We start from the raw sequence: 26986 nt of genomic DNA on the forward strand, positions 1-26986 counted from the left end.
TTTCTTCATCGATCAGGTTAGTGCTCATAGGGCTTGACTCCTCATTCTTACCTGACAAATAAAGACATGTGTGATAGATTTGGTATTCCTCTCTTATGTTCTAAGCATTGTTTCAGGCTGTTTCTAAAAAAAAAAAATGAACAAAAGGCAGAAAAGATTGAAATGATTTTCTTTTAGAAGTAAAGGGTTAGGAAAATTTCCAAGGATCCCATTATTTTACTTCTATAGTGGAATGATCACACAAGGGATGGAAGCGAGGGGTAGGAAAATTTCCTGTGACCCCATTATTCGCTTACACCTTTGATATATGATGAGGGGACAAACCGGGGATTCCGGTGGCAATCACCATCAATACTCGCGTCTTTGAACCTTGTTATATGTGCCAAAAAAAAAAAAAATGAAACAGCTTGAAAAGTGAATAAGTTCGGGGGAGAGGAAAGGTACTTTTGTGTAGTATGGTCAATTTGTTGAGGTATAAGTATGGGAACGAGTCTAGAAGGTCCTTAGCACTGGTTTTATCGATGAGACTCAGCGATGATGGGACATGGATGATGTTATGAAATTGAGGGACTAATCTGGAAAGCTGCAGCGTCTACGGAGAAGTACATGGAGGTTAGATTTTTGATTGATTTTGCAGCAGATTGTCACATGCCTTGGTCAGGTTTACGGTCTTTTGAGTTTTGCGAGTTCCCAGCTTTATCCAGTCATTCTTTTGGAGTTGAATTTGAGTTTGTTTGAGGACAAACAAGGATTCAAGTTCGGGGGAGTTGATGAGTGGAGATTTTGACTCATTCTAACTTGCGTTTACTGATTGTTTTAGGAGTTTTTGGAGTCTTTTCAGGAAGTTTCAGGTGACTTAGAGGCCTTATCAAAGGATTGGAGTGTTTAGGAGGCATTGGAGCAAAAAGAGATGAATTTGAGCAATAAGGAGCTATTTCACACGTTTTTGGAGAAATCATCCCCGGAGCACCTGCTCCCGGTTTGGACCCTTCTTGGAGCACCTGCTCCAGACGGGAGAAAAATAAGGAAAACGATTTTTACCTAATTCTGGGATCAGAAAGAGAATAAAAAGCCCATAGCCGCCTGTGTTTTATTATCACGTTTTTCTACAGACTTTCTACGTTTTCTTTTTACAATTTCCTGAACCATAGAGTTTTTACTTGTAAGCCTTTGGGAGAAGAAATCTGCTACACTTTGAGAAGAATTCTGAACCCTATTATCTCTTCTGCGATTTTAATTCATGAATTCCTTTCCATCTGTTTCTGTGTTTCTTTTCTCCATGTCTGAGTAGATCTCTTAGCTAGATTAAAGCGTTCAAAGGATTTCATGAGTTAAAGGATTAGATGCAAATAGGGCTTGATATATATTGTCTTCACCATTGTTAGACTTAATGCTCAGGTTGAATTGATCACTCAATCTGCGATTTTAGGTTAATCTATTCATCAAAAGTGTAATAGGTTGCTAGAATAAACATTGGTGAGCGATTTGTCCTTAGCCAACGACAGTTGAAGTTAGGGCAAATCGTGAACAGATCACACCTGCTAGCTAATGCTTGTCTGCAATTTTCTAGGTTCAAACGACAGTTTAGGATTTAGGTTGTTAGACAAAGTTATCGAGATCACGACAGTGGATCGATAAGCTTTTCTGTTTGAGTTCGAGACTTGCGTTACACTTGTGCCCTGAATAGTCATCTGATTCTTATCTCTGAAATTCCTGCGAATTGCTTTGGTCTAGTGCTTGTTTTAATTTGAATTTAAATCGTTGTTTGCCATTCTGTTTACTTTTTAGTTTTCGAAACAAACCATCTTTCGTCTTAGCTTTAATTCAATCCTCATAAATTTATAGAGTAACACTGGTCCTCTGGATTCCGAATCCTTTATATTAAAAACTACATCACTGTTCTATTGCAGTAGAAACTAGGAGTATATCCAGTCTGAATCACCTTTCCAGACTCCAATTTCGGTTCTGGGAGGTCTACAATATACTCGGTAACATGTAAAGTAATCTGACATGAATAAAAATATAAGATTACGACATATTGGATTTCAGTTATATAAATACGAACTTGATCAAAGGAGAAACCGTTATGTTACTGTTTCTGAAAGAGGCTAGTGTGAACAGTGGAATAGGGGTATTTCTGGTTTTCTGAGTAATGGTATATCTGAATGGTAATTACAAGTAGTCAGTTACACAAAATGCCGACTACAATTGAAAATTAAATTGAAACATAATCCATAGATAAATAGTTGGCTACAAATTCAAAAACAAATGTTCATAATAGTAGTTAACTGCAAAACGTGTAAAAGGTTCATAATTATAATGGAAAACATAGACATCTACCCATAGGTAGTCTACTAAAACAAGAGACAACAACTAAATTTGAAAGAACTGGTTTAACATGCTTTTTCCAGATAACAACCAAAAGAAATAGGATCGACCGCAGATTCTTTTCCTAGCCTTACAAAGACATCAAACACTAGATCCCGAATCTGGAAAAGCACATTATTCGCCGAGACGTTGAGATGTTCAAAAGTGGATGTGTCTTTTGTTATTGGAAGGTTGTCCATTCTGATAAATAAATATAAAGTAGAAAACTATTAGTAGAAGGTTGTTCATTCTGATAAATAAATAGAAATAGACAACTATTAGTAGACAGTAAATAACATAGGATTTGCTTCTAGGTTTCGCTATTGTAGTTGATTAGCAATGTTAACATAAAATGGACGGATATGACAGTTTGCATCACTAATCTGAGGAAGCACATTATTTGCAAATGGTTGGGTTCGGATTGTCGAAAAGTACATATATCCCTTGAAACGAACGAAAGTCAAATAGTTAGCTACTGTAAACTGACTACCAATGTGACGTAAATAACAAACACACATATATGAGTAGATTACTATTCCTGTCTAGTAGTTATGTAGACTAATTGAATATGTAGCTTTATATTGGATCGATTATAGACGTTGCGAGTAGACGATTACTAGCGACGATGTATATAGTTAACTACCGAAAGAAAATTTTAAAAATCCTAGATCTATAAAATCCTAGATCTATAAAAATCCTAAATCTATAAAATCAAGAAACCCAGATGTGGATAACAGCGAAAATAGCCACCGTACTGAAGAAATACACAGAACAATTTACAAAAATAGTAGAAAGTAAAAATCAGCAGAACAGAACCAGGTATCGAAGATATACGTTTCATACCTCACCATTGAAGAAAGAATCGGCTGTGTTACAGATTTTTCACCATGGTTTGAAGCTGATGAACTGGCGATAATGAGAGATGGTAGAGCCTCGTCGTAGAGAAAGAGAGGAGCAAGAAGAAAGACGAACGAGTAATCACCGTAGAAAAAGAAAAGAGAGAAATTTTTGGATGTGGGAGAAATTATTTGAAATAAAAATAAAAAAGTGAAAAACGCCTCTTTTGAATCTTTGATGGAAGAAGGAGGATATAAAGAAAGGATATAAAGAGAGGATTTGGAAATGAAGAACATGATTTCAAATTTTAAAATCCTGAATATGAAAACAAGATGTAAATTATTATTTTTAAAAAGAAATCAATGAAACAAAAAGATAAATTGTGTCAGACCAAAAAAGTTTGTGTTGCTTTGATACAAGTTTTATGTCATAAGGTTGGGAAGCTGAGGGTGTGTAATGTCTTTGCACAAAAATAAAAAGTTACTTTTCATTCTTGCAAATTGTTCTCTGCAGACTATTATTCATTACAATTTCCCTTTTTTTTTGCATTTTAACCAAACCTTGACGACTGACGTAAAAGTTTGGCCACAGGAACCAGAGGGTATCTCTTCTCTCATTTCCTAATTCTTGTCAACGATTGTCACTATCATCTACTGGCAGTCTAATCCATTTATATGTTGGTAGCATTCATGGAAAGAAGCAAGCATTGTAATATTTTTCATAATGATCTTACAACTGAATTTGAAGCTCAATTAAAATTTGCCGGGTAGGTCTTTTAGATTTTGTTGTCTAAATCATATTTTTCACTCACATTTTTTTAACGAAAAACTGCAAATTTACATTTATACTAGGTGATTACCTGAACCATGTACCCGAACCAGAACCATATACGGAATAAATATTAACCATATTTTTTTATCGAATATGTAAATATAATGTATATAAATAAAACTAAAAAATGTTAGCTGATATTTATAATTGCAAATCTATGTGCTGATTATATAATTGCAAATTATGGTTACAATTACATTTATTTTATAATATAATGCATAATTGATACAAAATTATTAGTTTCTTTACATTTACTTTAATATTATTTTTTATATGAATAAAATGACACATTTGAATATACTAAATAGATTAATATGTTTTATCTAATCATTTCAACGTCAGTTTTCATATTTTACTTTTTGATATATATAAAAAAAGGTATGAAAATTTTTAGATTTTTTATTAAATGAATAATGTGATTATTCTTTTAACAAAATTCAAATCAAAGAAAGATGAGATAAATAATAATATTTAGTAACATAAGTAATGTTATGTATTAAATTTTAATAAATATATTGATAAGAAATATACAGAGAAAGAAAGAATATATTTACAAATTAAATGTTAAATATTAAATATACAATTGATATAAACTAATCTCTAATCAAATTAATGTTAATGGCATATGATGTAATTATTCTAGTAAATCAAATATTTTTTATATGTGTTTTAAAAAACTCTCTTATGATGACACATCAGCATGGCATTCTTGTAAATCACACATTAAGTGAAAGTTGTTTTAAAATGTCTTTCACACATTAACCAAACTAATACACCTTGTGCAGAGAAAATATTAACCAGAATTTTTTTATTCGAATATACAAATATATATATATAAATACAACTACGAAAAATGTTAGCTGATATTTATAATTGTAAATATGTTTGCTAATTATGCAATTACAAATAATAGTTATAATTCTATTTATTTTTTAATATAATTATATAAATATTAGATAATTCTTTGTTTCATAATTAATTTTAATATGATTTATATAAATAAAATTACATATTAAATATACTAAATTGGATTTATACATTCTCTTTAACCGATATAACATCAGACTAAGATACTTTGCTTTTGAAATAAAAAATTTGAATTATAATATGTATTGAAAAATTAGATTTTTTTTATTATTAAATGGATAATATGATTTTTTTTAATAAAATTAAGAAAACTAAGAAAGATGATATAAAATACAATGTTTAGTAATATAAGTAATATTATGTATTAAATTGTTATAAATATGTTAATAAGAAATAGAAAAAGAGAAAATATATTTACAAATTAAATGTTGAATATTAAATATATAATTGATATAAATTAATATCTAACTAAATTAATGTTAATAAATATGATGTAATTATCTAACAAATCAATCATTTTTTAATATGTGTTTTGAAAAGTTCTCTCATGACGACACGTCAGCACACATGTTTGTAAATTAGAGGGGGCAAAAAAACCGAACGAACTGAATCAACCGAACTAACTGAACTTAAACCAAAATAAACCGATCTATTTTTAATATATAATTCGTTTAATTTGGTTGAAGTTTTTCACAACCCAAACGGTTTGGTTCGGTTTGGTTTTAAACCGAACCAAACAAAAAAACTAATATATTTATTTTATTTAACTTTTTAGTTAGTTCATAATATTAGTTTTTTGAAATATGATGAAATATGAAATTTCACCTAAACCAACACACCATTTCTTTTCTTTAAACTGATTTTTTTAAAATTAAATTAAAACTAAACCGAATAAAAACCAAACCAAATTAAACCAAACCGAATTCAACCGAACCAAACTTATTTCAATTGAGTTTGATTAAAATTTATTGAATCCGAATTAACCAAACTGAACCGAACTCAAACCAAATCCGAAAATAAGCCAAAGTGCCCACCCCTATTGTAAATCACACATAAAGTAAATATTATTTTTAAAATGTTATTCTCAATTAATAATAGAAGATTATTAGATTAGGGATTACCAAGTTAGTTAATTTTTTGCCCAATGACAAACAGTAAATTAAATAACCTAAGATTTCCATCTTTCTTTTCCCTCTTATTTCACATTCATAATACTTACTGTATATATTATCATTTTTGTTTTTTCTTTTTCCTAATGGGCCGATACACCAAACTAACCCTTCTATCTTGATCACCTATATATACACACATGACACATATGCATTGCTGCTCACAAAGAAATAAGCAGAAAACATAAAAAAGATGGATCCAAAAGCGAAGAAACAAAAGCTTAGCGCATCAGAAATCGCAAGTCCCTCTCTCTCAAAGAAGAAAGTTGATGTGCGCAAAGCGATGAGGAAGCAAAACGACGCAGCTATGTACCTTACGGAGAAAGTAATCTCTGCAGTGGCCAGAAACTCTAACTTCGTCTTCTCCCCAGCATCAATCAACGCTGCACTCACCATGGTCGCTGCTACCTCCGAACAAGAAACCCTAAGATCCGTTATCCTCTCCATCCTTGGTTCTTCCTCAATCGATGAGCTCAACGCCGTTTTCAGCGAGATTGCTACAATGGTCCTTGTCGACGGGAGCGAGACCGGTGGCCCTAAGATCTCATCCGTTAATGGAGTGTGGATGGAGCAATCACTATCTTTTAATCCCTTGTTAAAGGACCTCCTTGAGAATTTCTTCAAGGCACCTTTCTCTCAAGTTGATTTCCGATTCAAGGTTAGTTTCTAGTTTCACCAATGATTTCCAATTATCTTTGATTATAGTATTAGGTTAAGAGTTTTTGTGTTAAACTGTAGAATATTAGGTTAAAGTTTAGTAGCAATTGTTGAACAGACATAATTTTAGTAGTTGCGACTAGGAAACGAACATGCTAATAATTAGGTATTATATTAGGTTTTCCGCAGACATATCCTTCAAATTTCTTTGACTCATATTAGGTCAAAGTTTGTGTAAAACTGTAGAACAGACTGCCCACTAAATCATGTGACAAATTTTGAAACCTAAGCCATACAAATTCTGATAAAACTAGCTCTCATATGATATGTGAACACAGTTTGAACAAGTGCGCGAGGAGGTGAATTTGTGGGCTTCAGAGCACACCAATGGTCTCATCAAAAGCATTCTTCCTCCCAGATCAGTCACACCTCACACCATGTGGATTTATGGAAACGCATTGTACTTCAAAGGAGCATGGGAACACAAATTTCCCAAGTCTTTGACGGAAGACCAAGACTTTCAACTTCTCGATGGCACCTCAGTCTCTGTGCCGTTCATGAGCAGCTACAGGAAGCAATATGTAAGGGATTACGATGGTTTTAAGGTCCTTAAGCTCCCATTTCGACAGTTCGATGATAGCAATCGCCAATTCTCAATGTATTTCTATCTCCCTAAAGCCAAGGATGGATTGAATCGCCTGGTGAAGAGAATGGCATCTACTCGTGGATTCTTGGATAGTCACATTCCATGGCAAGAAGTTCGACTTGGTGAATTCAGAATCCCAAAGTTTAAGATGGAATTTGGGTTTGAGGCTTCGAGAGCTTTCAATGAATGGAATCTGGAAGAGGTTTCATTGTACCATAAAGCTTTGGTCGAAATCGATGAAGATGGTGCAGAAGCTGCGGCTGTTACTGCTGTTATAGGAGGCAGAGGTTCAAGTGGAAGATCCGGCAGGATGATAGATTTTGTGGCTGATCATCCTTTTCTTTTTATGATTAGAGAAGATAAAACTGCAGCAGTTTTGTTTGTTGGTCAAATCTTTGATCCTTCCAAACATGATTCTGCCTAGGACTTGCATATGACATGATTACGGTTTGGTATTTGTTTAGGTAAAATTGCAACATGATAAATCAGATCCGAGATTTGTTTTGTTGTTGTTGATGTAGAGATCTTGCACTACAAACAAGATTGGATATATAAATTTGTATTTTCAGAATTTTCAATATTTTGGAATTTTATTCTATTTGTATACTGTTTGCGCTAAAATAATTTATATCCATTTTAATTTAATGATTTCAAATGCGAAAAAATAAAACACCTGTGAATTCTTGATCTTTGAACTCAGTCCTTTCTTTCCACTGCGACCTTAACTTGAGAGCCAAGGAAATAAACAAACTTGTGCAGGAAGCAGCAAATCAAATCACTAATATAACTAGCTTATGTCGGTGATGCATGGCAATGCTATGGATGCAAGGATGAATATGAAATGTTTTACAGAAATTGACGCTAGAGCGAGTGAATGCAAAAATTGGAAATTTGATCATCATCTTTATGAATAGACTTTTCTTTGGGTTTGTTGTTGTATCAGGACTTTGTAACTCGGATTATACATTTTAGGGCTTTTCAGAAATACTATCTATTGGTCAAAGTTTTCCACCACCTCTTCGTCACTTCAAGACTTTAACCTCATATGCTTTTCTTGATAAAAAAAAATTTTACACACTCTTACTTTATTCTATATACTCCTCTTCTTTTCTCCTCTCCTTTTTACCCATTCTTTTTAAATGAGTGGGTCCCACGTAATTTTTTTTATCTTTCTCCCTTTAAACCAAACTAATCTCACCCATCCCACACCAATTAATTTTGGTTTTACTTTGAACCTACCCAGCCCAACCACCTAACAACAACTAATGTGAATGGGACCTACTCTCTTCTTCTTTCTTTCTTCCTCGTACGTAGAAACCAGAAAAAAAAATTGGAGTTTTCTTCCTTCCAAAATTTTGGAAGCTTCAGCGATCTTCAACCCTTGACAAATACATATCCTGCAGCATTTTTTCAGCTGATCTCGATGACCCAGAACGTGATTTGAAGGTAAATTCTTCTCTTTTCAACAAAAAAATGAGTTTATGCATTTAGAGTTTAGAAATTATGTTTGTGGTTTTTTTTCTGTTAGTAAACTTATGTATACGTTTGTTCGGGCTTTACATTGGTTATTTAAGTAGATTAGAGTACTAGAATACGTATGAATTTTTCGGAAGCGTCGATCTGTAACCAGAAGCTTTTAGTACAACTGGTATTACTTAGACAACTGGTGCAACTAGTACCACTGGTGTACAACTATAAATATATTCTAATGGTTTTTATTTTTCTTTTAAGAGAACGATGAGTAACACTCGATGCACAATCATATGTTTTGATTCGGGGGGATATTATTCAAAGGACGGTGAATACATGAGGTGGAACTCAGAAGAGATTGAAATTCATACTTTAGTGATAAAGACATCTATGGAAGAGATCACTTACAATGGGCTGGTTGATAAAATTTGCAAAAAGCTTATGGTAGATGGAGCTATGACGCAGCTTAGACTTAGCTACTTTCCACTGATATTGGATCCCAAGAAGCCATCATATGTTCGGAATGATGAAGATGTATTTGGTTATCTAATGCAAGTGAATAATAATCAGTGTAGAAGTGTTTTGCATGTGGTGCTCATCACAGATGTTGAGCAAAATGAGGGATTTGTGCAACCGTCAGAGCCACAACATGGTGATGATGTTAATGATGGTATGTATACTTTTTACAAAGGTGAACCATCAGAACCGCAGAAAGAAGATGTTGTTAGTGAAGATGCTGAAGATGGTGAAGATGGTGAAGATGTTGGAAATAATGTGCATGAAGACTTTCGTATGTATGATGATATTAAGGTGGCACCTGCTGTAGAAGGAGATGTGTACGTGAATCATACATGGGAAGATGGTATTGATTTAGTTGTAGGACAAGAATTTGTCAAAAAAGAGTCATTGCAAGAATTAGTGTTTGTAGCCTCCCGTAAAAATGGTTTTGAGTTTGATATCATCCAGTCAGATACACGTCGATATGTGTTAAAATGTCGTGGAGCAAAAGATGGGTGTAAGTGGTATTTACGAGCTGCAAAGACGAAGAATTGAGATCTTTTCTCAGTTAGAACTTACATCAAGATTCATACATGTTCTCGAGCTACTACAGTTACAAGCAAAAATCGAAGGAAAGGCACACCACAGTTGGTCAGGTCTATTTGTCATTCTGATTATCTAGGCAAACTTAAAACTCCAGCACCACAAGAACTGATTGGTTTGCTTCAAAACGCATTTGGTGTTAAAGTATCATACTCCACTGCATGGAGAGGTAAAAGAGCAGCTGCTAATGATGTGCGGGGAAGTCCAGAGGAGAGTTATCAGTTGTTGCACTCTTATTTGTATATGCTAGAGTTCATGAACCCTGGTACACACACTTATGTGGAATTGGATGAGGGAAACAGGTTTAAGTATCTATTCTTTGCCTTGGGAGCTTGTCTTGAGGGTTTCCAAGTCATGAGAAAAGTGATTGCTGTGGATGCTACCCACCTTAAGAATGCATATGGTGGTGTTTTAATTATTGCTACAGCTCAGGATCCTGACCATCACCATTATCCAATTGCTTTTGGTGTAGTTGATTGTGAGAAAGAGGCAATTTGGATGTGGTTTATGAGCAAGTTGAGATCAGTTGTACCTGATGTTCCTGAACTGGTTTTTCTTTCTGATAGAAACGTAAGTCTCCTCAAGTCAATACGTGAGGTCTTTCCATTGTCTCAGAATGAAGTTTGTATATATCATTTGTCTCAAAACGTGAAAGGAAATGTCAGTGGAGTCAATAGAGCGACTTGTGCGAAGAAGTTCAGAGCTTGTGCTCATGCTTATACAGAGAATGAATTCTTGACACTCTATAGTGCTTTTAGGAAAATGTATCCAGATGCAGCCGACTATCTGGACAGAACTGTTGGTGAGGAGAAATGGGCAAGATGCTATTTTCCCGGAGACAGGTATAACATAGACACCACCAATTGTGCAGAATCTATCAATGGCGTTTTTTGTAGAAGCAAGGAAATACTCGCTGTTACCAATGATTGATGTGATTATTGCAAAATTAGCTGAATGGTTTAACAAGTATAGGAAGACGTCTAATGAAGTTTCTACGGCACATAAGCTTGTGCCATATGTGGAGAACGAAATGCATGTGAGATGTGTGGAAGCAAATACCTTGACGGTGCATGAGTTAAACAGCTACCACCTTGAGTACAATGTGATTGGGCGTGATGGCAAGGTTTATCTGGTTGATATGAGAAATAAAAGTTGCAGTTGCAAGAGGTTTGATATCGACAAGTATCCGTGTGTGCATGCAATAGCAGCTGCTATCTTTATGAGCGGGGATAGAGAGCTCCATCTACGTGAATTTTGCTCCCACTATTATTAGATGGAACATTGGTCGTTGGCTTACTGCATGACAATCTATCCAGTCCCCCATAAAGATGACTGGGTTGTTCCTGACCATATCCGAGCAAAATGTATATTTCCTCCAGAAATAATTAAGAAAAAATGACGCATCAACACAATTAGGCATCCATCAGTTGGAGAACATCGAGGGAGAAGAAGAGGAAGAAGAGGAGGAAGAGGAGGAGGAAGAGGAAGAGGACTAGGAGCATGGTTGTTTAATGATCCTAATGTACCAGAACAAGAGGAAGCAGAATAGGAATCTCTGGTGATGTTTAGGTACAACTAGTATAATTATCGGGTACAACTAGTATAACTATCGGGTACAACTAGTATAACTATTTAGGTACAACTAGTATAACTATCGGGTAGAACTAGTATAACTAGTATAACTATCGGGTACAACTAGTATAACTATCGGGTACTTGAACTTTTTTTTTCATTTTTTTCGTTTTATTTAATATACCGCATTTCGGAAAGCAATATGTGTTTAAGGATTTAGTTTCATATCTATTTTGATGAAGTAAATCCAACTTGATGCATTTTTGAATATTGAGAACACAAAAGTCATATTTTCATAATATTTACCGTATACTTCTATGGCAACTATTACAACTAATGCTATATAGTTATAAGAAATTAACAAAAAACATAATTTTATACATTTAATTATCTATATGTGTCTTAAATGTCTTATTATTACCTATTTTCAAAAGTACAACTATAAAAATGTAATTTCTAGTACGATATAACTAATAAAATCGTTTTATCTATGAAAATACAACTCTGTGTAATAAAAAAAATAGAGTACAACTTATCTACTTGAGTACAACTTTGTATATTATTTGACGGCGCATCAAAAGTAATTAATTATTTTTATAAATATTTTGCCGGCGCTCGTGTAATTTGACGGCGCACATGTGGCTTTTATTTTTATTTTTATTTTTTAAAATTTTTTGACACTATACATTTCTTTTTATTCTAGTTTCAACAACACTAATTGTACGCGATAATATCAGTTGTACTAACCAAAAAAATCTGAAAACATAATTAAATTAATAAACCTGCTACTAGTTTTCAACCTTTTGAATCCTGTTTCACCAAACATAAAACAATAAACCTCCTACTAGTTTCAACCTAAACCATCTACTAGTTTCACCAAAAGCCATCAACTAGTTTCAACAAAAACAAAACAAACTTGTTTCTTCTACTTCTTTTTTGCAGCCTCTCGTTTCTTCCTTTGTGCTGGTGCATCATTTTCGAAAGGAGTGGATATATGCCTCGATGGTTTACCCTTTCTCCTACTCCTAATGATCTCAGCCATCATTTTAGCCTCAGCACTCTTCCGCATACATACTTTGTAGCGTGGTTTCTTTCGTGGTGGTTCAGGAGTCTCCACTACAGGTGTAGGTGCGTTTGTGGTCTCCACTGCAAGTGCAGGTGCGTCTGTGGTCTCCTCCGCAGGTACAGGTCCGTCCGTGGTCTCCTCTGCAGGTGCATCTGTGGTCTCCTCTACAGGTGTGTTCGTTGTCTCCTCTGCATGTGCGTGTGCGTTTGTGGCCTCCATACCCTTATCACCTACATTGCAAAAAAAATGTAAATAAAGAAATAAATATCTTTTTTGAACATACACTTAATAAAGGAAAGAAATAAATATCTTTTTTTACCTCTTGCATTTGATCCTCCACCTGTTTCATACACTCTCCCCACATCTTCATACTGAAAATCCATAAAATCAGAATCTCTCCTTTGATCAGCTATTTTCATTTCTACAGACTTCAGTCTTGTGTCCATCTCATGAACCTTCTCATTAATCTTCCTAAACCCTTCTTCCATTTTCTCGTTAATCTTTATAAACCCTTCTTCCATCTTCTTCAACACATCCTCACTTCCTACAGCTTCAGTATCTGTCGGTTTGGGCAATGGCTGGTCTTCTCGGGATTTAACATCTAATTGGTACAGATCCTTCAAGTGTATATTCTTTTGTAGTTGGACTAAAATCTTGTGCCAACTATCAACAACAGGGTCAGGAACAGCATCATCCTCTCCTACTTTGAAGTCATCCCATACATGCTCGTCTAGGATGTTAAGCAAGAGCATGTCTTCTCCATCTTCAGGTACCAAGATACTAATAATATTCTGTTTAACAAAAAAACAAAAATTAAATTAAAATAAATCTCTAATAATGTAAAAATATAAAATTAAAGGAGAATCCTAAACCTTTGTATCTCCAAGCACTTCATAAATATCAGCTAAAAAAATCATGTTTTGCATGTTCTCTTAAACTTCCACTTGCACATTCTTGGACAATCACCATCTGCATTCCAAACTTTTTCTTGAAATGCTTCTTTCAGAACCGGGATAGATTCAAAAGCCAAAATCTGCACATATAATCGTACTAGTTATGCCAGTTCTACCAATAATACCAGTTCAACTAGTTGTATCCTAAACACGAGTTGTACCAATAATACCAGTTATACCCTATCTCTAGTTGAACAAGGAATACTAGTTGTACCAATACTACTACCTATACACTATATCAAGTTGAATCAAGAATACTAGTTGTACTAATACTACGATTTTTAGTTGTATAAGTTATACTGAATTTAAAACATATAACATTACCTCTAAAGGCAATATGAACCCCGGAAAAGTCCAATTCCCTCGAACAGATCCTCCAAAATGATCCACCAGATGTGCAACCTCAGCTAAGACGTCATCAACAGTGAAACGACCCCAAGGAAACGTTTCACACAGATCCAGATCATCCACCACTCGGAGAATGAATGGTTCTATGGATCCACCATATTTCTTGGACTTTCCTTTGATGACAGTTGCTAAGAAGAAAAGTACAACCATCTTCAACCTATCAGTACCACCTTCAATGAAATCCATTGATTCCAGCTTCTCACGCACCTCTTTCACCTCAATATTAGTCTTTCCAAACTGCTCCTCCACAAAATACATACTCCCTAACTGCTCATAGTCGGCTGGATAATGGTGGCAGAATAATCTTGAAAGAAGGCCGTGTTCTCTGATTGAATACCGAACAGGCACACCATTCACAACAAACCAACACTGCCGCTGCTTGTCTGTCACTGCTGTTCGGAGAAGCAACATCCACATTCCCATAAACATGTGGACAATATGCTTGAATTGTGGGTGGTTCTCAAACCAGTTTCTCTATGAGATATCAAGCTTCTTGAAGACTTCCATGAATTTAAAGGTTTCACACCTTGATTGAAGCTTCGGGTATAACAGATACTCGCTTTGCTTGAAGAATAAACATCGAGGTTCCATTGGTATTGAGACGTCCTCTTGCTGCAATCAAAACGCATATGATAAGTGAATATAAGTGTATTGGTACAACTAGTATTCTTGGTACAACCACAAGCAAAAACTAGTTGTACGCGATAATTCCAGTTGTACTAAACTACATTTGGTTCAACCACAAGCAAAAATCAGTTGTACGCGATAATTCCAATTGTACTAAACTACATACCGTTCGACCACAAACAAATCTCAATTGTACACGATAATTCTAGTTGTATTAAACTACATACCGGTTGTAATGGATCAACATTTGAGTTTGATCCCAATCCTTCTTCTGATGCCGTAGCATACTTAGCCTCAGATCTCTCTGGTTGAGAAGGTGAACCCCTAGTCGACATCCTTCAAAAATTCTGAAACAAAAATCAGAAATCAGTTGGGGTTCAGGGTTGAGGGAAGAAAATCATAAATTAAGGTTTTAATTACTCTTAAGCCTAGAACATACCTGCTCGGTGATGACTGAAGTGTGAAACGGTGGTGGTGGCGAGCCTAAAACGGCGACGGTGACGAGCCTAAAACAGAAGAGTGAAGAGTGGAGAGTGAGTGGCGGTGAGCGAAGAGTGTGGGGATTTAATCGAAGAGGAAGAAGATGATGGAAGAAGACGAAAATGATGGAAGAAGATGATGGAATTGAAGAGGAAGAAAATGATGGAATCGAAGAGGAAGACGATGGATTTGTCTTCGGGAATAGACTTTTAGGGTTTGGTTGATGGTTTAATTAAATTGGATGGTTTAAAACAATTAAATTGGTTTAGTTTAATAATTTCGGTTAAATTAGTTATTTAAATTGGATTTTGGTTTGAGTCCGGTATTCTGAATTGGATATGTAATTTGGTTATTCATTAACGGTTTTTGGTCTTTTTATGCCTTTTTGTATTAAAAAGAAAATCAAAAAGAAAATATGGATATGGAAAGAGTATATGAGAATTTCATATAACGGAGAGGAGTATGTGAGGTTAAGATCCGTCACCTCATCAGTATTAATTCCCTTGACATGTTTTCTCACTAATGTGATATATTTTGGAATATGAACACATTTACAAGTAATCTATATATCTTAATTAGAAAATTAAAACTTTTTAACATTCTTCTGCAAAAAGCAATGTAGCAATATATATATATATATATATATATATACTAGGTGTGTTGCCCGCTACATGCACTGACTGAATATTTTTAAAACAATAATTTGTTTGTTAATCACTCTAGCAGTTTCTCGTTAATCAAACTCTATCACGAAAATGTAAAACTATTGATAGAATGATCACTAAAACATTAATAATGCGTAAAATTCTCTACAAAAAATCTGAAAACTATCATACAATATACAATGGTTAGTGTTTAGTACTAAACATTAACATAAGCTAAGAAAAACAGATCGTATAACATTACAAAGAATTTTTAAAAACGTTAAAAACACAAATAAATATTTCTGTGTATAGCTTAATTTCTGAAGTTACGATAATCATACTCTCTAATCTTGATTGTTAAAAATAACATCACAAACCAATTTAAAAGAAAAAAAAAAAGCATTACAAAATGTCTTTAACACTTAACATGCATTGGGATATATCTTTTGAAAAATATCTTTGTAAACCACATTCATTGTCTTAAACACAGATTTGTTGCGGCTTTCCCTTTTCATCAGTTATCAAAATATGTAATCTTTTTCTCGATGTAATCCTATACACAGCAACATAAAACTGATCATGCGAGAAGACTGGTTTAGGTAAGAATAAACCTACCTTTTGTAAAGTTTGATATTGGCTTTTATTTATTGTCATAACAAATGTGATTGCAATGGGAAACTGCCTACGACGCATTCTGAAAGGGAACCTCGTTCTGGTGGAGAAACAAATATCCTAGGAATCAAAACTCTCTTGCCATTTTTTTCACCGTTTACATGGCTAGCCTCAATCACATGTTTAGTAAATTTGGTCACCAATAACCTCGTTCCATTACACAAACCGCCTCTAAGATCAATATTTCTAAATAGCATGATAGGTGCACCAATCTTCAACTTCAGACAATGATTCACTAACACAGATACTCTCCTGAGTATAAACCATATCAAAATTCTTACTTGTGTCTGAAATATCAATACTATCTGAACTTAGATATTCATGTTCTATCACCTGTATTAAAATTGTTGTTTAGTTTTAAGCAGTATAGTCAGCACAAATTGAATTCACGAAGTGTATTAGCAATTACGTACCTGTGAGCTTAGATAACCTAAACTCATTAATAACATCCACGTCTTGGTTCTTGAGACTCAATATAGATCTCTCCTGAAAAAATTTGGATCTCTTGTGGTAACATAAGATGTGCCATAAATTTCAGTAACAGTCTATTCTAGTGGATTTCTTTCACCAGTTATCAATAAATCTGATAGAATATCAATCATACAAACGTTTCTTGGGTTAGACGTATCACACGGACCATCAATCATCACATCATTAACAATTTAGAAACTGTATATCTAGTCTAATTTTTAATGTGAAAAACATAAAATTTCTGTGAATTCTGATCTTTGGACTCGTCGATACTCTCCAGTCTCAACTGCGACAGTAACTTGAGAGACAAGGAAATAAACAAACTTGTGCAGGAAGCAGCAAATCAAATAACTGATTTTAGTTTTCGACGGTAAAAGCAAAATATATATATGAATAACAAACCAACTTATAAGAATGCTCTCCTTCTATGTTTGCTACATCAATCAAAGCATTCCACCACCTCTTGGAATTTGCACACATTTACTAGTACATCCATATCTTAAAAGCATCGCTAGCTTTAACATCCTTTCTCCAAAAGCAATGTAGCAAAACAAGGCTTTGTCCAAGGACAGTATATTACACATTGTTAGGAAAATTGTGAAAGGGTACAGACGTACAGAAGAACCTATTGTAGTGGCAATTCAAACACAACAAAATCTCCACAAGAAGTTGACACTTTCTATAACTCTTTCAAGAGACACGAGAATTTGGCTCTTACTTCTTCTTCTTCTTACTCAGACCTGTATGCTTACTTCTTTTGAGGACAGCTCCATCACTTTGCTCCTTCCAATATTTGAACTCTCACCTTTCTCCGCCAAGATCTGTACACCACACTCAATAATCTTGTCATCTCGTTGTCCTTCAGCTGAATTCAAATTGAATTTTGCTCATATTCGCATCTACTTCAACGCATATGTGTTCTTTAAATAGGCCCCCAGGAAATTACAAACAGGTTTTCTGTTAAGAGTTGAAGATTTGTCTCCGAAGAGATTTGTTATGGAGTTTCCTGTGGCTTTGTGAGTGAAATCTGCAGGGACTTGTTTACCTGGTAAGCATAAGACCAGTTATAAGCTCATCGTTGTATGATAACTTTCTGGCTGGATCATGAAGATACTTTTATGTCTTATCGCATATTTCTCCTATCTAACACCATTGCAGTCGTTGAGAGTAATATATGCTCTTTGTTCATAGATGAGAAAACATACGCTTTTGAGTAACGAAAGGGAAGGCGGAACGAAAGACTCTGCAGTGATACCAGTTTGGGACGATAAGATCTCTTAGATGCACAACAAGAAAACTATGTCATATTCATACGAAAATTTTTACGAAAATATCCGTAGAAAAATATTTTCTCTTGCCGTCTTGTGTTCTTCTAATTCTTTCTGGTGTTAGAGAATATAGTTATCCGGTTATACTCTGTGACTGTGGATTGGTTGGAAATATAATATCTGATTCTTGAATTCTTCCGACATTTGAATATTAAAATGGAGAATAAAAAGATGTAACAGAGAGCAAAAAATATATATTTTAGAGAGATTATCGATGCAGATGATGATGATGGAGAATTGATATGTTAACGTTTCACTAGCTACTTGAAGTCCGCCTTTTCAGTTTGACCCATTGCATCAACAATGGCAAAAGGTGAATCATCCATCTTCTCTTCATTCATAAAACCAGTGATCTCTACCTAACTTACGTCTGGACTCTGGTGCATAGTTACGTCTTTCTCATCCTCTGAACCGCTACCGTAGGAGGCTTTACGAGAATAATCACCATCATAGCTTGCATCAATATCTTTATCTGAAAAAAATTGGCTACCATTGTTTAGAACAAAAGATTTATCATCCTCATACGCTCTAAAACACCATTTTACTTTTGTTGAGTGTAGGTGAAGGTTCTATACCACTCACTATCTTTGCACAACTCATCAAACTCTGTCATCGGTTATGAGATACTTAGACCATCTTTAGTGGTAAATCTTTTACAAAATCTCTCATCCATCAAAATAATTATTAAATATTAAATAATAATATTTAATTTAAGAATCTCTCAAAAACATTAGAACATTTAATCAAAATCTTTCAAATGAGAGATTCTCAATTTTTCTATTGAAGTATTAATACTTCTTATTCTATTATTTTTTTAGAAATGAGATGCTCCAGTGTGGATGCTATTAGTCTTTTCTTCTACAATCTTATACTAATAAAAGTTGAAGCTATAAGCTTCTCAAGGCATCCACATATGATTTTAAAGACTAATTTTATTGGTCTACATCAGCATTCACAATTAAGGAAAATTTCCAAATTCTAATTTTATTGTTAAAAAAAGAAATTAAGAAAGTTTACAAATTCTAATTTTATTGCTGAATAAAAAAAAGCTGTATAAATTTTTTATTGGTCCACCTCAACATTGGAAATTAAAAAAATTCCAAATTCTATTATTTTTTTTTAAATGAATAAAGATGAATAAATTTTTTTTTTGTCAACAGATGAATAAATTATATATAAAATTTATATTAATAATAAAAAACTAGAATAAATAATTTTAAAATAGGAAAAATTTAAATTTAAATTAGATGTTTCAATAATATAAATAACTAAGAAAAACTAAACTATTAAAATTTATTTACATATGTATACACATATATTTAAAGACTCCTACATTAGCATTTAAATTTTTGTTACATAAATATAATAAATTGTAAGTTATTTTTTATGTGTGTACAACCATTTCAATTAAAAAAGCAAAAAATAGAGTTAGATTTCACTAAATAATAAATCATTACAACGTAAGATTAAGAACCAATTTGACTAAACTATATGTTTAACTATTAACTAAATTAAAAAGAATATGATGAAAGAAGATATAAACAAAGCCACTAGAAATCCACTTTAATATTGAAAAAAAGACCTTGAAATCTCCAAAGTTTGGCCACCAGATTTGAGAAGAATGATAAATTTCAAGTAATCCGAGAAACATGTCAAGTGATTGATACCCAAAACTTTTGAAAAACGAAGCACTAAAAATAGAGAAGATGTTCCGGCATTAAAGCAAAAGAGATTGAAGGTATCTGAGGAAAATATTTGGAATAACATGGCATCTGACAAGGTTTTAGCAACCCAACCTAAACCACAAATGTAATAATTAGCTGAACCAAACAGTATCAGATACATTCAGTAAGCCTCAAAACATGGAGGAGAGACCAAAATCACTTGCCGCAATGGGCTTCGTATGGGATTTTCCAGCGTTAATATCTAAATATATTACAAATAAAACCTGAAGCTATATGCCTCTAAGAGTGTCCACATAGGATTTAAATTTTTTAATTCTATTGGTTCACATCAATATTTAAAATTAAGAAAAATTTCAAATTTTAAAACTGTATAGTTAACAAAAAAAATATTTATAAAAAATAAAAGTTGAAGTTATATGCCTCTAAGGTTATCCACATAAGATTTAAAAGGTCAATGTTTTTAGTCCACATCAATAAGTAAAATTAAAAAAAAATTCTAAATTTTAAAATTACATTGATAATACAAAACAATATAGGAAAATTTGTTAATTTAAACTATTCTATTATTAATTACAGTTTAGCCATATTATTTTCAAAGAATCCACATCAACATTTAAAAATTAAAAAAAAAGTTTCCAAAATTTTATATTATGGTAAAAAAAATAAAAAAAAAATCTCCATTAATAATAAAAATAAACCAACATGATATTAAAATCTTCATTATCACTGTTTAGTTACAAATTTAATTTTTTATATAAAAAAAATATAAGTTACTTATACAAATTTAAGTTACTTGATTTAAAGGTTTTTCAAGTAAAATTTTAAATAAATAATATTTATGATTTATATACATCTAAATTTCTGTCACATATACAAAATATATTTCCACATAATCTTATATAATATATTATGCAAAATGATTGAAAAAAATACATTTGTATATTTGAGTTGGAATTGTAATAAATTAATGAAGAAGTTCTTAGTTTTGAGTTATCCAGTTTGTTATTTATTTTTCTAAATTTGTATATTAAAAAAAACAGTTGAAACCTCACAATTTACATAAAAATTATTAGATTAACACAGTAAAGTTTTTAATATATTATTAAAATCCTAATATATAAAATTTATATCTTAATACATATAATTAATTGAATATCATTTATCAATAATGTGTCAGTTTTTTAAAAATAGACATCTTCAAAACAAATATAAACTTCCAAAATAACTACAAATACAAATACAAACTTCAAACTTTACACAATAAGAAAAAGAATTTTACGACATTGACATTTTGACTCTAGAAGAGTGACAACAACCTACCAAATCATCATCGATTCCTTCATACTCTTCATCACGTAAGTCTCGCCTACAGTTAAACCCCTTATGCATGACCGCATACAGTAGTTCAGCATTTTCTCGCATACTTCTTCTATGGCTGTGAGAGCTTGTTGATTTTTAGGGGTCCCATTGACAACCAAAGGCGAGAATGACTTGGTCAATTTCTTTAAAATCCCATTCTTAAACGACTTCAAGAGCGTATCAGCATTTGAATCATGAAGCTCATCCTTGCTAAGTTATTCTCTGTCTTCAACCTCTTTCAACATTGTGTTTTTTGTAAGACCACCCCCAAACTTCTGTAAGACAGAGTGAAATTGTGGCTCTGATCTGGTCTCTGTTGTTTATCTGCAAAGAAAAAATATCAACTAAATTTTTGTTTACATAAAAAATGGTTAACCTATATATATATATATATATATATATATATATATATATATATATATATATATCATGTACTTAAAGTGTCATGTATGAAAACTTCAGCTTCGCCAAGTTTTTTACGAAAGAGTTTTATTTGGACCAAAACAGATGACTTTGAAGCATCAAGTGTTTCCAGCTTTTGTGTACCGAAAACAACAAAGTCTTGAGATGAGTAAGAAGAGTCTTGTGTATCAAAACCTATCCAATTGGCTGAACAGTTTTTAAGTTGCTCTTACGTTAATTGGTAAGGTGGCAAGAATAATGTTGAAAAAAATATTCACTTAGTTAGGAAATCTAAAAAAGATCTCAAAAGTTTCACGTACATCTGTTTACTAATACAAATTTCAAAACTTTAAGAAAAACTACTACTCACCATTGACAGTTATCATGATCCTATATACTAAAATTGTTCCAAAATATTTTCAAATTTAGCATAAATACTATTTTAGCGGCTAGCCGACTATCATAATCCTATCTATCTAAATTCATGATCTAGTTTCAGAAAAAAAACTAAATTCATAATTTTCTAAGCATATAGTTAATTATTTCTGTAAGATGTTATATTCTTTTACTATGTTTTAATTTATTTAATGAGAAATTTACTATGTCTTTATTATTGGTTATTTTTATTTTTTTTGACATCACTTTATTATTGGTTAAAATATTGAATAATTTTGCCAAGTTTCTTGTTTCAAATTAGATTATCATCTAAAATCAAGCATAGTTTATCTGCACAATTCTTGTGCAACATCACTAAAGCGATCTTATTTTTAATTTATGTGTGTACAAGAGATAAAATTATGATAATTGATGTTGAAGCCAATGAGATTTCACATACAGATATGAAACATTATTGAGAGGATTTTTTTTTTTTACAGAGTCTTAAAATACATACTTGAAACTTAAACAATAAGAAAAAGAAGTTTACAACATTGACATATAAACTCGAAGAGTAATAATAAATTTTTGTAAACTAATCCCTATAATATATTTTTTTTTTTAAAAAAGATAATAGTAATTTATTTCGTTAGAGTTTTTGCTAGATCAGAGACAAAGTTGAAGGCCGGAGAAGAAGCAGAAAATATCAAATTAGTGTTCTAAACCGCACAAACATAATCCCAATCCAATTGTTGATGTGAAAAATTAAACTAACTTTTAATTTGAATTGACATTTAAGGGAACATGAGACGTAGTTCTACGGTTCACTTTGGTTCAATTTTTCTAGAATTTAGGACATATATTTTCCTTTTTTCCTCATTTTGATAAAGTGTGATTTAATTAATTTAATTTTGATTTGCTTCGCTCTTTAACTATTTTCGTTGTATCATGGATTTGATAAATTGTTGTGTAATCTGCAATAGGACCTGCAAAGATATCACCATGCCCTCCATAATTTTATTATTTTCTGAAAGTCCCCAAAATGTATAATTATGAAACCAACCCCTATAAAAGAAAAATAATAGTAGCTCCTTCTAAAGTTATGCCACTATCGACACATATTTTCTATTTCAGTCCAACGTCAATGCAAAAGTTCTGCAAATACAATGATGTGTTTACTGTCTACAAGATTGTTACATCGGACACCCACTTAGGTGCAGTGGATTTTGCATCATCACTCACCCGCTCTGCTGTTCTTTGTGGCCACTGGCGGTCTCCTCCACAGGATGGCGAGGATCTTCACGCTTGAATAAATTTCTTGCATTGGTCAATGAGAGTATGAATCATGATCTCTTGGCTCGCTCTCTCGTTTTCAATCTCACTCTTTCTCATCATCACTCTACACAAATCCAAAATTGATTTTTCTCCAAAAATGTAAACCAATTTAGTTCTAATCTCAATTTGGATCTTCTCTTTTGTCTTACATATGGATTTTTTATCCTCTATTCTCTTTTGTTTTTTTTTAAATGTGTTTAATTACATTGAAAAGATCGATGTTGAAAATTAAAGAAACATTTTGATCATTTCTTCTTAAAAAAAAACAAAACAAAACAAAACGATATCACCATACCCTCCATAATTTTGTTATTTTACTGAAATTTCCCAAAATGTATAATTATGAAAACCAATCCCTATAAAAGAAAATATTAATGGTAGCTCCCTCCAATGTTCTACTACTACCGACACATATTTTCCACTACCGTCCATACACGTTTCAATGCAAAAAAAGTTCTGCAAGTAAAACAGAAAATATTAATTGTATAAACTGTTTCCCCCGCATATGATTTGGGTGTAATTTTGGTCATCGGCTATAGTAAATTACAAAAAATCAAAATCAAAATTTATGTTATATAGCTTAATAGCTAAACATAATAATATCGTATAACTTTTTGTATAAATTAACTGTTAGTATCTAACCTTTATCATATCAAAACAAAATACTTTTTCACGATTTATATTTCTTGTTCCAAATTAAAATTGTTTTTTTATTTTTAAAAAGTATATAAATAAAAACCAAGTAAATACGTCTCTTTCACGATAAGACTCTTTGTTTTCTTTGAGAAAATCAGAACAGAGCCACTGCATGTTCTTCTCTTCAATCTCACTCTGTCCCTTAAACCCATAAAAACAAAATTTCTCTCGAATGAAAATAAATTCGTTGTTAATCATTTTTCCCCAAATTTCTGATCACAAAGAATATATTCTGATTTAATTTTTTTTTTTTCCTTGGTTTGTGGAGGATGAAGTCGAATAACCAGAAAGATTCATCAGAGAAGCTAATGTGGGATCGGAGTTTATCCGGATCCGGTTCACCGACCCGACCCGGATCCAAACTCATGATGTTGCTCCTCCTTCTCGTCTCCGCCACTTACGTCGTCTACACTCTCAAGCTCATCTCCAACTCACGTGCCTGCCACGTGGAACCTTTCTCCGCCGTTGTTCGCCGCTTAAACGACATTGTGAACTCATCTCAGCCGCTGATTATCTTCCAGTCAAATCGAACGGCCGTAATCGAATCTCACACCTCTCCACCTCCTCCACCGCCGGAAGAAACAGAGCTCCGACACGTGGTTTTCGGAATCGCCGCGTCGGCGAGGCTGTGGAAACAGAGGAAAGAGTATATCAAGATCTGGTACAAACCAAACCAAATGCGTGGTTATGTCTGGTTAGAGAAACCGGTTAAGAAACTCGACGAAGACGACGAAATCAGTCTCCCGCCGATTAAAATCTCCGGCGATACTTCGAAATTTCCGTACAAAAACAAACAAGGACACAGATCGGCGATTCGAATCTCACGGATCGTGACGGAGACACTCAAATTAGGACTCAAAGACGTGAGGTGGTTCGTGATGGGAGACGACGACACGGTCTTCGTCGCCGAGAACCTCATCAGAGTTTTGAGGAAATACGATCATAACCAGATGTATTACATCGGAAGTTTATCGGAAAGTCATCTTCAGAACATTTACTTCTCTTACGGAATGGCTTACGGCGGCGGAGGATTCGCCGTAAGTTATCCATTAGCGGTGGCTCTGAGTAAAATGCAAGATCGTTGTATTAAGAGATATCCGGCGCTGTACGGCTCCGATGATCGGATGCAAGCTTGCATGGCTGAACTCGGTGTTCCACTCACTAAAGAACTCGGTTTTCACCAGGTCAGTAATTAGGATCACTTTAAGTTTTTTAATATAATAAATACTCTGACAGATTATTACGAATCTAGTGAAGTTGTTAGTTAATCAGCAGTTGATTTAAGGGCTACAAAACATTTCCTAATTAATATTTGATCAACTAATTAAAATTTAAAAATATTTCTAATAAAATATCACAATTTCCAAAATTTTATATATATAGTCCTATTAATATGACAAATTAATATAACTATATGAATTTACACGAAACTAAACGAGCTATAATAAGATGATTTAGATGAATTGTCCATTATTATTCGATTGATTAATAGTAAGAATCTAGTTAAAAATCTCGTCGTGTCCTATTTCAGTTGGTTGATTAGCTGGTAGTTTTAGCTTTAACTACAAGGAGATCTTCTGATCATCATCATTTAATAGGAGCGTAAAAGTATTAATAAATGTGTCGTTAATGGACTTTAAATAGATATTATCAATCTTTTCATAAAAATTCACACGATTGATTTGTACAGTATGTGTATGTCTTAAGTTCCATTTTAATACAATGCCACGTCACTGGACCCAAATTTGTCCGTATTATTATTGTTGCCGGAGTAAGGTACACGTCGTCACGGTGTGATGCCGTTTCTCAAATAGAGCTGTCGAGGCATTTAACGGCGCGTGTATCTCACGTGACACATCCGTTGTTTGTTAGTGTGGTCCATTAATTAACATAAACCAATCGTCGGTTACCTACCAAGAACCGGTCGGTTCAGTGATTACTAATTAATTAGTCTTAAATCCAATTTTGAACCGTTCGGTTTTAATTGATTATGTCTTTTTTTCAGTACGATGTGTATGGCAATCTCTTCGGTCTACTAGCTGCGCACCCGGTGGCTCCATTGGTTACACTTCACCATCTTGATGTGGTCGAACCAATATTTCCAAACATGACTCGTGTAAACGCCTTGAAGCGTCTACAAGTCCCGGCAACGCTAGATTCTGCCGGACTCATGCAACAGTCGATATGCTACGACAAACGTCGAAAATGGACTGTTTCAGTCTCTTGGGGATTCGCGGTTCAGATCTTCCGCGGAGTCTTCTCCGCTCGAGAGATCGAAATGCCTTCAAGAACCTTCTTAAATTGGTAATGTATAACGAATCATTAGTAGTTTCCATTAGAATGTGTGATTAGGATCAAATGTGTTACATTAGTCAAACTAAAAAAATCTAAATATCGTCATTTTAATATTATTTTGTTTTTTCCGTGGCAGGTATCGGCGAGCGGATTACACAGCGTACGCATTCAATACCCGACCGGTGAGTCGGCATCCGTGTCAGAAACCATTTGTGTTCTATATGACAACGGCGGGAGTTCATCCGACGACAAATATGACGGTGAGTCGTTACGAAAGCCACCGTGTGGCTCAACCGGAGTGTCGGTGGAAGATGGCTAATCCCGGCGATCTTAGGACGGTTATTGTTTACAAGAAACCGGACCCTCACCTTTGGGACAGAGTAAGTAAACATTTATTTAAATAGTTGTTATTACATATGGTCACCGACTCACCGTGCTTGAAATAAATGCTTGAAATAGTAACTATATTATATGGTTTTTTTATTATTGGACAGTCTCCAAGAAGAAACTGTTGCAGGGTGAAATCAAAGAAGAATAATACTTTGGAGATTAGTGTTGCAGTTTGCAAAGAAGGGGAAGTGGTCGAAGTTATGTAATAATTATTCATGTTTAAGATTAAAATTTTGGTTGATTCAATTATATACAAATTAGTGGATTACCTATATAAAAATTA

At 33.4% G+C, this 26986-nt stretch overlaps 3 protein-coding genes across 3 annotated transcripts; all 3 read left to right on the forward strand.

Moving 5' to 3' along the window:
- The first annotated feature begins 6264 nt into the window (after positions 1–6264).
- On the forward strand, positions 6265–7798 carry LOC18022950 (serpin-Z2). Its single transcript, XM_006405288.1, has 2 exons — positions 6265–6729; positions 7067–7798. Exons 1-2 carry the CDS (start codon positions 6265–6267, stop codon positions 7796–7798), a joined length of 1197 nt encoding a protein of 398 aa, XP_006405351.1.
- Positions 7799–9234: 1436 nt separating this feature from the next.
- On the forward strand, positions 9235–11218 carry LOC112088565. The gene is made up of 3 exons (XM_024158964.1): positions 9235–9859; positions 10025–10787; positions 10918–11218. Exons 1-3 carry the CDS (start codon positions 9235–9237, stop codon positions 11216–11218), a joined length of 1689 nt encoding a protein of 562 aa, XP_024014732.1.
- A 12911-nt stretch (positions 11219–24129) lies between these two features.
- Positions 24130–26986, forward strand: LOC18022951. The gene is made up of 4 exons (XM_006405289.2): positions 24130–25202; positions 26024–26322; positions 26450–26693; positions 26808–26986. Exons 1-4 carry the CDS (start codon positions 24288–24290, stop codon positions 26907–26909), a joined length of 1560 nt encoding a protein of 519 aa, XP_006405352.1. The 5' UTR covers positions 24130–24287; the 3' UTR covers positions 26910–26986.

The sequence above is a fragment of the Eutrema salsugineum genome, unplaced genomic scaffold (genome assembly GCF_000478725.1).
Source record: "Eutrema salsugineum unplaced genomic scaffold, Eutsalg1_0 scaffold_14, whole genome shotgun sequence".
Taxonomy (NCBI): Eukaryota; Viridiplantae; Streptophyta; class Magnoliopsida; order Brassicales; family Brassicaceae; genus Eutrema; species Eutrema salsugineum.